The sequence below is a fragment of the Orycteropus afer genome, unplaced genomic scaffold, assembly GCF_000298275.1.
Source record: "Orycteropus afer afer isolate SDZICR_OR568_19922 unplaced genomic scaffold, OryAfe1.0 scaffold00022, whole genome shotgun sequence".
NCBI classification, from domain to species: domain Eukaryota; kingdom Metazoa; phylum Chordata; class Mammalia; order Tubulidentata; family Orycteropodidae; genus Orycteropus; species Orycteropus afer.
In genome coordinates, this window is record NW_006921609.1 from 9,076,869 (window position 1) to 9,088,829 (window position 11,961).

At 37.1% G+C, this 11,961-nt stretch overlaps 1 protein-coding gene across 1 annotated transcript in view; it reads left to right on the forward strand.

The window, feature by feature from the left end:
* The window catches only part of HSPA13 (heat shock protein family A (Hsp70) member 13), a 35,368-nt gene extending 27,894 nt beyond the window's left edge, over nt 1-7,474 (forward strand). Inside the window, exons 3-5 of the mRNA XM_007934902.2 lie at nt 3,846-4,059; nt 5,607-5,774; nt 6,807-7,474. Of these exons, the coding sequence (XP_007933093.1) occupies nt 3,846-4,059; nt 5,607-5,774; nt 6,807-7,474 (1,050 nt within the window). The remainder of the gene's footprint in view (nt 1-3,845; nt 4,060-5,606; nt 5,775-6,806) is intronic.
* The last annotated feature ends 4,487 nt before the right edge of the window (nt 7,475-11,961 follow it).

Here is an 11,961-nt window from a genome sequence, read left to right on the forward strand (position 1 = left end):
TTCTCTGGAGTATATTTTTGTCTCTACATTTTTAAAACAGTGTGTGCTGTGAAGACACTGTCATGTTTTCCTCTCCATTTAAGGGTCTGTACTTAGAAGTATTATTCCCTCTGGTAGGTTAGTTGCTGTTGTTGTGTGCTGATTTAGTTACTTGGTTTTTAAGGTATAATGTTTTATGGTCTTATTTTGAGTATCTATTTCTGATTTGTTTTTAGCGTTCATGACATGTATCCTGGTTTTGTTGATCTCTGTCGTAGTTTCTCTATTAGAAGGACTTCCTTAAGCCTTTCTTGTAGGGTTGGTCTGGCTTTTACAAAATCCCTTAATTTCTGTTTATCTAAGTGCCTTAATATCACCCTCATATTTGATGGATAATTTGGCTGGATATAGGATTCTTGGTTGGAAGTTTTTTTCTTTCAGTGTTTTATATATGCTGTCCCATTGCCTTCTTGCGTGCATGGTTTCTGCTGAGTAATCGGAGCTCAGCCTAACTGTTTGATTATTATAAGTAATATTTCTTTTTTCCCAGGTAGCTCTCAAAATTTTTTCTTTGTCTTTGGTTTTGGAAAGTTTGATTATAATATGTCTCGGTGTTTCTCTTTTAGGATCTATGTTGTGTGGGGTTCTATGAATTTCTTGGGCAAATATCTTTTCTTCCTTCATGATATGGGGGAAGTTTTCTGTTAGCAGGTCTTCCACAATTTTCTCGGTGGTCTTTTTCGCCTCTTCTTGTTCTGGAATTCTAAAGAGTCTTACAGTGTTTCGTCTCATGTCATCACATGTAATTCTTAGATTCTCTTCATTTCTCTTAAATCTTTGTTCTGATTTCTTCATACAGGCTAGTTTCCAGGCATTTGTCTTCTAGTTGAGATGTGTGTTCTTCAGCCAGTTCTAACCTACTCTTTTGTGCTTCAACTGTGTTGTGTAATTCTGTCATTTTGGTGCTCATGCTCTGCATTTTGGTAGACATCTTCTGCATTTCTGACTGCTGCTTTTGTATGAGTTCTGATTGTGCATTAATCTTAAAATTCTGTCCCTCACTGATTTTCCTGAGTTCCTTCAGGGAACTGTCTGTGTTCTTATTTCTGTTTGGGGTTTCCTTAGGCTCTTGTATAGCTCTATAAACATATGTTCTAAATTCCTTCTCAGATAATTCTATTGCCTCCTCTTCCTTCATGTATAATGAGACCTATGTTTGTGGTTTTGCTTCTAATGCTTTGTCCTGTTTTTTTGTTTGATTTGAGATTGCCTCTTGTTTCTTAGACATTTTGAGGTTGTCTTTAACTGTTGGTTACGTATTGATATGTTTTGTCTTGGTTTTATAGTTAATATTTTGTAAAGGTGAAGCTGGTGTATTTTATTTTATTATTGATTCAGGTATGCTGAGTTGCTCTGCAGTTTTCTTTGTGATGGTGGAATCACTGTGTGGAATGTGGATATAGGTTTCTGTTTATCATAAAGAGGGTTTAGAGTTTGAACTGGGATGTTTTATGTTGGCTGAATATGGTTTCTTCTATTGAATGAGTGAAGTTATTGGCAGAGAAGGTGGGAGTAGAAGAAGGAAAGCTTGCTGTTGCTTGGGTCAGTTTCTAGGGCTTTGAGCAGGCTACTACTGATGATGTCATACTGTTATTTACAAGCTTACAGCTCAATTTCAGGAAAGATTCCTGTTGTTAGGGGGTCGCCACTTTCCACCAGGCTCAGACACACGCAAAGACCCTGCTCCCAAAGCCCCTTGGTGCCACAAAAGCCAATCCAAGGCAAATTCCCATGTCCGCAGTTGGCCATGGATGTTTCTCCACCCCGCCTGCCTGCAGCACTGGCCCAGACCACGATCAGCTTGGGAATTTATCAGTCAGTCCACCCACCTGTGGCGCCAAAGATGCATGCAGTTTCAGCTGTGCTGGAGTCGGGAGAGTGCCTGCTAGTAATCTGTGGTCCCAATATTAGTGATAACGACAAGCACAGACTTCTCAAAGCCACTTAAGCTGACCCAAGCCTATTCAGTGACCCGCTGAGGGAGGAGCGAGCTCACCTTCCTGGAGCACCAATGAGCTCTCTGCTTGGGTTTCAGTGGTGCTGTATGTTCCCATTTGCACCTAGCTGACCCAAGTTACCAATAAAAGCAGGTGCTGAAGGTAGATCCTTGGAGTGTTTGCTGGTATGGTGGTGTGGTCACTGGTTTGCTGATATGGGGTGTCTTCTGCCTTGGCCCAGGGAGGTCTCAGGTGGCTTTTCTCGCCTGCTGGTTGCTCCCCCAGGGATGTCTCTAATGGCGTTTCTTGGCTGCCTGTCTGCTTTCTGCTGGGTAGATCTTTAATTTCTTTCCCTATGCCTTTCTTCTAATTCTACTCCTCTGTGTTTGGTGCACTCTGATTCAGTGAGCTGTTCAGATCACCAAAATCCCTAATTCAAACTGCTGTACCTAGTTTTGCAAGCACTAAGATACTAGAGGTGAGAAGCGTGGTGATTACTGACAAGACTCCATTTTGAATCCCTGATTTATAATCTTTCTTAGGTAATAATAAAAACATCCAAAGCTATACAGTTTCTCTAATTACACCTTTGGCTACATGACTTAAGTTTTGATTTATGGTGTTGTTTTCTAAATAGTCAATAATTGTGTTTTAAATTATTATACCTAGAGGTATTTTGAGTTCTGTTTTTTTAAGTTTCTAAATATTTAATTTTTGTTGTTTCTGTTTCATGTGGACTCTAGTTGTACTTTGTACCTTTTTTCGGTGTCTATAGCTTGTTTTTGGTTTTCTCAGATGGTGAAATAATTTTTGTGAGGTCAGGTTTTCTTGATTGAGACCTATTAATGAGGTCCAAGAGCTCTGGTAGCATAGTGCCTAAGGCATTTGACTGATAACCAGAAGGCTGGCGGTTCAAACCCACCAGCCACTCCTCGGAAAGAAGATGGGGCAATCTACTTCTATAGTGATACTGCCTTGGAAATCCAAGGAGAGGTCGCTATGAGTCTGGTTGGACTCGACGGCACATAACAATAACAACAATGAGGTCCAGAATGACTTGGGGAAAATTCATGTAATTTCTTAGAAGTGACTAATCTTGCTTACTATTGATATTATTACAATCTGTCAGTAATCTTGGGTACCATGTTTTAGAATCAATCCATTTCTTTAAACATGCATCCATTCTGATAGAGATAATAGACTAATAAACCAAAAAAAAACCCAAACTCACTTCCATCAAGTTGGATCCATCTCATAGCCATCCCTCCTTGGATTTCTGAGGTAGTATCGCTATGGAAGTAGATTGCCCAATCTTCCTTCTGAGGAGTAGCTGGTGGGTTTGAACTGCCAGCCTTCTGGTTAGCAGTCAAATCGCTTAAGGACTACGCCACCAGAGCTCCTAATACACATTACATATTGTCATAGACACAAGAATAATATGAGTGGTATTTCGTACTTGCATAAGAACAGAATGAAAAATTTTCTCCAGTATCTATTACTTTTGGAAACAAGCTAATAAGAAAGAAATGAATAAATCCTGAGACATATACATGATTTAGCAGCTTACTTCTATTTCATCATTCATTCTTTCAGTAAAATATGTTGAGAATCTTTAGTCTTCCATTTATGTAATTAGTAATGAATTTTATGATCCTGCAAAGGTAAGGGTAAATGTTAATTGAATAAGCCCAGTAGGTATGGATGTATGTGTATAAGGATATTTATATATATCTGTCTATATCTGTGTGTGTGTGTGTGTGTATATAGATCTATCTATATATATATATATAGATAGATCTATATACACACACACATATATATATACACACACACAAACACTTTTATACTTTTGGCCAATTCTGTTCACAGGTTTTAAACAAAAATGGAATGGTTGAGTTTTCTGTGACAAGTAATGAGACCATCACCGTCTCTCCAGAATATGTTGGCTCTCAGCTATTACTGAAGTTAAAGAAAATGGCAGAGGAATATCTTGGAATGCCAGTTGCCAATGCTGTCATTTCTGTCCCAGCAGAATTTGATCTAAAACAGAGAAATTCAACAATTGAAGCTGCAAACCTTGCAGGTAATAACACTTTTTCCCATGTTGGATTTTTCTAAAAATTGTGTTTAGTTGAAAATCTATAGTAAGGTATATCAAATTGCAAGTCACCTACCTATGGATGCATAAGTAAACTGTATGGTAGGGAAATGAGATGGATTTTGATACAGGCTTACAAATGGTAATTTTGAAAGTGTTGTGGCACAATGGAAAATGTGTATGTTATGATAACAACCAGTCAGATGTAAAGTAGGCATGTGGACAAAGGCTGAGAGAAGATAGGTGTGTGTTAACAGTAAAAGTTTTTCTTCCATACTTTCTTTACTTTTAAGATGAATATAATGTTTAAAAAAAACTAAAGAGTGAGTCCATTTAAAAAGTATATAACTATTTTACTGATGGAAAATAGAAAATAATCATAGAAGACAAGTATATTGTGCAGTTTCTCACCCTTGGCATTATTGACATTTTGACTCTATAATTCTTTGTTGAGGGGGACTGTCCTATGTATATTACAGAATGTTTAGCAGCATTCCTGGTTTCTGCTAGTTAACACCTTTCCCCTAAGTGGTGACAATCAAAAATGTCTCCACATATTGTAAAATGTCCTTGGAGAGCAAAAGCACCCTTGTTAAGGGCCAATAGCACAGTGCATGTCAGAAAGTAATACACTATGCAAAGAAAAAAAGCAGATTTAAGGGGCAGGATTACTTGTGGTAGTTAGAGGGTGGCAGATTTATGAGTTTTAAATAAGAAGACCAGATAAAACTTGGGAGAATGACTTTTAAGCTTATTTGAAGTAAGTGAGGTAACTAGCCATGCAGATACATGGAAGAAATGCAACATCTATAAAATGAGTATATGCTGGTACCTATGAGAATAGAAAGGAGGCCAGTGTGGCTGGTAAGAGTAAATGATGAGGTCAGAATGCTGAGGGGAGGAATATTATGGTCTTTGCATAAATTCCTCAGAGTCTGAATAGTGGTTATGGCTCCTAATATATAATGTCATATTACTTTCCGGGCTACTCATTAAGTGTGGTAGTTAATTTAAAGTACTTTTTAAGAATATCATTGTAGCTATTGGAGCATTTCATCTAGATTTTTCTTTTGGTAATAATTTCTGTGTATTCATCCATTTCTTATTTTGATCCAAAAGTCATTTTAAAAGCATAGGAAGCATATCCTGCTCCCACAGAGATTAATTATGTGACAGAGTGATTAAAGTTTTATTGCTCATTTAGTCCCAAGTAGAAAATAAAATCTAAAAATGGCTGAGAGATATTTAAAAATTAAATATTAATAAAGAATAGAGTGACTTATTCCAGTGAACCTTGGCCCTTATTTCTTTATATTGTAATGTTCTATTAGAGTAATTTTTATGACAACCTTTGGAAAAATCTGTATTTGTCCTTCCCTTTTCGTTATTTTTATTGGGTTTGTGACTGTCCTTATTGTTAATCAGTAGCATTAGTACCATAGAAGATATTAACATGCTGTGATGGTGAGTGGAAAGGAATTTCTTCATAGGGTCCTCTCATGAGTTGCTCTTCCTTCCAACCCATCTGACAGGACTGAAGATCTTGAGAGTAATCAATGAACCCACAGCAGCTGCTATGGCATATGGTCTCCACAAGGCTGACGTCTTTCATGTCTTGGTAATAGATTTGGGTGGAGGAACACTAGATGTGTCATTACTGAATAAACAAGGAGGAATGTTTCTAACCCGAGCAATGTCTGGTAAGAAAACCATAATGATGGTTAAAGAGGTTCAGGAAATGCTTTCTTTAACATACCTAATGTGTAAAATGTTCATCCTCATACCACCAACCCCCTACCCCCAGAATTCTTCTACTTCATTTTGGTAATATTCTGTACAAGTCGTTTTATACCACGATTTATATATGTTCACAGCAAAAAATTAGGTCTCAAAAATGTCTGGGCATTCTGTAAATTAAATAAATATAATGCCAGTTGTAGTGACTGAGGCAATAGTTGTAGTGACTGAGGCAATTATGTTCGTACATATGGTAAAGAGAACAGAAGGAAAGAAAAATCCCTTCAAAGTGAAAAATGTGCAGTCTATTTCATTTGATAATCTGTCTTACAAAATAGAAAATGGGTATCTTTAAAAAATGTAATAATATGTTTTCTAGGAAATGATAAAATTTGCATTGTAAATCTTTTTTTTTCTTTCTTTCTTAATTTTTTTTGTTTGTTTGGTTTTTAAAGAAATTAAACTTGTGTGAAAAGTTGAGCTATAAGTTATAGGTCATCTCACCTCTGCATTTTTCTTCGTCTTAACTGGATTCTATTTAGAACCAAGTTCAGTGCTGGAGATTTATACTACATTACTCTTTTGAAGTTATTTTTTTCTACTTTTCAGCTCTTACTTGTACAATCAAAGATTAACAAGATAATGTTAAAATGTCTACTTGTAATTTTTAATAATAAGAACTTTCCTTTGCTTGAGAATAATGACCTTTTAGTGTGTTTAAATTGCTATTTAAAAGCCAATTGTGTTCTCAGTCTCTCTTTTCTGAAACATCATTTGATAGAGATACTTTCATTTTTAAAAAATTAACCTAAATGGACACTATTTCTTAATATTGTATATTTGGGTTTAAATTATTTTAACCCAGTAACTTTTAATCAGTTTTTAATAAGAAGGGATAGATTACTGCCAGAACACCATTTTTATACATACACACAGACATATGTATGCTGCACACATATGCATAAATTTAATATAAATATTTATTTTTAATGTAGGAAACAATAAACTTGGAGGACAGGACTTCAATCAGAGACTGCTTCAGTACTTATATAAACAGATCCATCAAACATACGGCTTCCTCCCCTCTAGGAAAGAGGAAATCCACAGATTAAGACAAGCTGTGGAAATGGTCAAATTAAACCTGACTCTTCATCAGTTGGCACAGATGTCAGTATTACTCACAGTGGAGGAAAAGGACAAGAAGGAACCTCAAAATACTGACACTGAACTGCCAGAGGATACACTTTCTCCAGCAGATGCCCGCCATGTGAACAGTGGGCTTGGAGCTGACCTTTCTGAAAAGAAAAGTGGAGAAAATCAAGTTTTATTTGAAACTGAAATATCACGGGAGCTTTTTGACACTCTTAATGAAGATCTCTTCCAGAAAATACTAGTACCTATTCAACAAGTATTAAAAGAAGGCCACCTGGAAAAGACTGAAATTGATGAGGTGGTTTTAGTTGGAGGCTCTACTCGTATTCCTCGAATCCGCCAAGTTATTCAAGAGTTTTTTGGAAAGGATCCCAACACATCTGTAGACCCTGACCTAGCAGTGGTGACTGGAGTGGCTATCCAAGCAGGAATTGATGGAGGCTCTTGGCCTCTCCAAGTCAGTGCTTTAGAAATTCCCAATAAGCATTTACAGAAAACCAACTTCAACTGAACTATGGAGAATTAGTTATTTGTGATCATATGACCTTTTATCAGATTACCTGCTCCAAAAAAGAAAGTCTCTGTCTAAAATTTACCTAGAGGGAATCATTTAGATATATAAAAATTTTACATATTTTGTTCATGATCCAGTGTGACCAGAGCAATCCTCACTTTATTTTGGAGAGGTTCCATTCTAACAAGTACTTTCTAAAATGATAGATGAAATTGATGTAAAACTCTTAATAGGAGCATGGATGGCTGTATTTTCTGGATTCTGGAAGTAGATATGAAATCATAAGAACTTAAAATTATATTCTATAAAAATTAAATACTGGCAATTATAAGATTCCTAGTTCTTAATAAATTGTATTAGCTGTTGTTGTTGTTATGTGCTATCGAGTCTTATCCGACCCGACTCATAGTGACCCCTCCTGGGGTTTCCGAGGCAGTATCACTACGGAAGTAGATTGCCCCATTTTCCTTCCGAGGAGTGGCTGGTGGGTCTGAACCGCCAGCCTTCTGGTTAGCAGTCACATACCTTAGGCACTATGCTACCAGAGCTCCTAATTGTATTGGCAGTTGCTGTTAATTTATTTACTTGGTTATTATATGTAACTATTAATTTGAACTATACTGGAAAGACAGTGTTGATAGCAGGTAGTTGCATTGGTTGGGAGATAATAGTATTACAAATATAAGCTGCATATTATTCATTAACTGCCATATACTATAGCAAATTAAATTTCACAGAGTATCCCTTTATTTGTCCTGTTCAAGTAGCCTTTATTTTCTAGATTTCTTGACTTATTTAAGAGATCAAGCAATTTATTTTCTTTCTAAAGTTGCTACAAGTTTATTCAAATGTGTCAAATACAGGTAGTAGAAACACCCAGTTTATATTCTGAGTCTACTCTCTGCTGTGCATCATACTCTGCCTGGATGTCCATGATTCTCCCTTGTTAGAAAATAGTCGAGAATGAGTAAATGCAGTTTTGCAATGTGTTAATGTCACAGTAAAAGCCATCATCGCTATCTGTACTTTTGTTATGACTGTTGCAAACATTGGCAGTTACCTACTGTATTTATTTTTCTTCTATGCTTTATTTTCTTTGTTTATTTTCAGTAAGGAATGGAGATTTTATCTTGCATTAGAGCTATCATGGTACTTGGTTTAGTTTTACCAAGATTTCCTCTTGTATTTATTTGTGAACAGAGAAGATGCTCAGTTTTAAAAGCCCTGTTACTTTGTCCTATTGTAATTTTAAAATAATCACATTTGGACTATTTTCATCTTTAAAGTTAATGTGTAATTAGAGTAAAAGCTTTGGGAATACAGGAAACAATATGGAAATCAGCTGAAATCTTAGCATTTCTATTTTTTTGTTTTGTCCCTCTTTATAGGAAAAGAAACAGGGACAACCCCCCCCCCCCGCAAAATAAAAAAAGAAGTAACAGTTCTATTTCTGTGGTGCCCATGTTATTTGAAGATAATTTTTATTTCCTTAATGGAGGCATGCTTCATATTGATAATAAAAAATTATACCCTGATCAACATTTTTGTTAATGTAAAGTATGTCTGCTTTATCCATTGTTGAATTTGAAAGGATATTGAATTTCTAATCACTAGAAAAGGAGAACTAATTCATTTCAATAACATCAAAATAAAGTGATTTTTCATAGTAAAAAACAAAACATTGTTATTAGTATTTTGCAGAACTAAAATGTTTCTTAGCAATGAAATTGCTGTTGAAACACAAGTTTCAAATACTTTTGTGTAAAAATGTCTGTGGTAGGTAGATAAGTTTTATTTTACAACTAAAGGAGAAATGCCAAAGGTGAATCCATCACTGCATTATGAAAATACTCAAGTATCCTCTTAGACTTTATATAAATCTTTAGTAGATTTGAGGGTTGAAAAATGCCTTTTTGTAAAGGTCTTTGAGAGAAAATTAGTCAATTTATCTCAGAATCTCCTTGTATAGTATTAGTTTTCATCTAAAACATTTTAAGTTTAAAAAAGAAAACAAATGTTTTCTCAAATATTTCAGATAATTCAAGACAATCTGTAAAACATATTCTCACACTAAAATTGGAATTTGAAAAATTAGACTGAAATACTGAATGGCAGTGTTGGAATTTTGGGGCAATAGTTTAGCATATTCTCTAGTATAGTTATACTTTTAAAAAATGAAAGAATGTCTGTCTTCAGTCATGTTTTGCAACTATATATATAGTCTTGAAATCAGTGTAGTTTTTATTTAAAAGTTAAGGATGCATCCTGAAAGGGATCATTTATGCATAACAGTCTGAAGACATTTTTCACAAAGCAAACTTAATATGCTTTCATTGTACATCTACCTAGTGTTTTTTGAAGTACATACCTTTTAAAATATTAAATGTCTTGTATGATTAGAAAATGTGAATGAGTAATTTATTTTGTATCAGTAATGTTTTGGTACTGTGTTTTTACTTAAACCACTGACTAATCAACAGATACTACTACGTGTAACGTATTGAATATTACAGTTACTGTGCATAACAGATTGTGCCTCTTAAATTTGTCTGTATACAGATAATTCACATCTTAATGTAAATAAATACCATTTTGCATTGTTTTATAAATTGTGTATTTTCCATTCAGGATAGGCTGGATTACATTTTTGGGGTATATAAGTAGGGATAGTACTAATACATGCTCATAACAGCAGACCTCAGTAACTACTGGTAGTTTCAAAAAGTATGTTTACCTGCATCCTGACTGTCTGAGTTTGCTTACTGTCTTAGGTATCTAATGCTGCTGTAACAGAAATACAAGTGGATGGCTTTAAAACAAATCTATCCTCTCATGGTTTAGGAGGCTAGAAGTCTGAATTCATAAAACTAGCTCTAGAAGGCTTTCTTTCTCTCTTGGGTCCGAGGGTAAATTCTCATTTTCCTTCAACATCTGTTGGTCCTGCATTCCTTGGAGATCTCCATGTATCTTGATAATCAGTCTTCCCTTGGGCCTAGAAGCTTCTCAGCACAGGAACCCCTCCATGGTCCGAAGGGCTTGCTTCACTCATGGCTCTTCTTGGTAGTAAGGAGGTCCCTCTTCTCTACTCAATTCTGTCTCCTATCTCTTGTAAGATAAAAGGTGATGCAGGCAATGGCCAGGGAAACTTCCCTTACATTGAATCAGGTGAGTAAAGGTGTTGCATCTCACCCTAATATCTTTAAAACTGATTGGCTGATCTCATCAGATTACATCTTACATAACTGCCAGACCACTGAGAATCATGGCCCAGCCAAGTTGACATATTTTGAGAGGATGTAATTGAAGGCATTTAAATACTTGTCTCCTTAATTCTCTAATTTAGAAAAGATAGTTCTTTACACATACAAAAAGTATCTCCAGAATTCTAAAAATAGTAGAGCTAAGAGCTAAACTAATCTACATAGTAAATAATCCTGCATAATACACTGATCTTTTGGGCATTATTGGTAGAAGAGACCTGCATGAAATGGAGTAGTACGTTAGCCAGTCCATGATGCAAGAAAGCTGAGTGCTTTTGGGGCAGGAGGATTTCTGGTGGAGTGGGTTGCCTTTGGCATTAATCAGCAGAAGTGGACAGACCATGGAAATGGGAAGCAAGGCTGCCTCAGCCTCAGATGGTAGGACCATGGCCTTTGGAGGTGGAACCACCAGAGCCCCCCAGGTTTCAAACAGCTAGAGCTTCACCAACTTGGTTCTGGGGTGTGGGGCTACTCGTTGGTGTGAGCTAGGGAGATGGAGCCATAGCCACTGCCCAAGAGTGAGGGGGCAGGGCTGCCATGCCCAAGAGGGAGAGGAATGGGGCCCAGCAGGCCGAGGGGGTGAGGTTGCCACTCAAACTAGGGGACTGCAGCCACCCAGTGAAGGCGATAAGTACAGATGCCACCCGTTGAAGATCTGTACAGGTGCCAAGTTGACGAGGGGTGGAATTGTGACAGTTAAGTTTGTGTGTCAACTTGGCTGGGCCTGGTTGAGTTATTCCCCATGATGAGACTGGTAATCAACTCCATGGTGGAATCTACTGTGAGCAGCTGAGTGACTGCCTTAGGGATGTGGTCTGCTTCCTGTATATAAGGAGAAGCCTTGGGGAACAGTCTCTAGCTTATGGCACGTTTAACCCTGCGTGTAGCCATGTCGTTCAGCAGCCTGCCATGCTCTGCCGAATTTGGACTTTCAATGGACTGAATCAATGGCCTGCCGTGTGGTTTGGTAATATCAGGACTGTGCCTATTCACTTGTTGACCTTGGGTTTGTCAGCCTCAGCAGCTAGCAGCGGAGTGAAGAAAAGCCTCTAGCTTCAGTGGGCCTGGAGCAGGAGGCAGAGCTGAAGCCCAAAGTCGAGGGGTTTTCACCCAGCTCCTTGTTGTGTGCCATCGAGTAGGACCCGACTCATAGTGACCCCTCCTTGGGTTTCCGAGGCGGTATCACTATGGAAGTAGATTGCCCAACCTTCCTTCCGAGGAGTG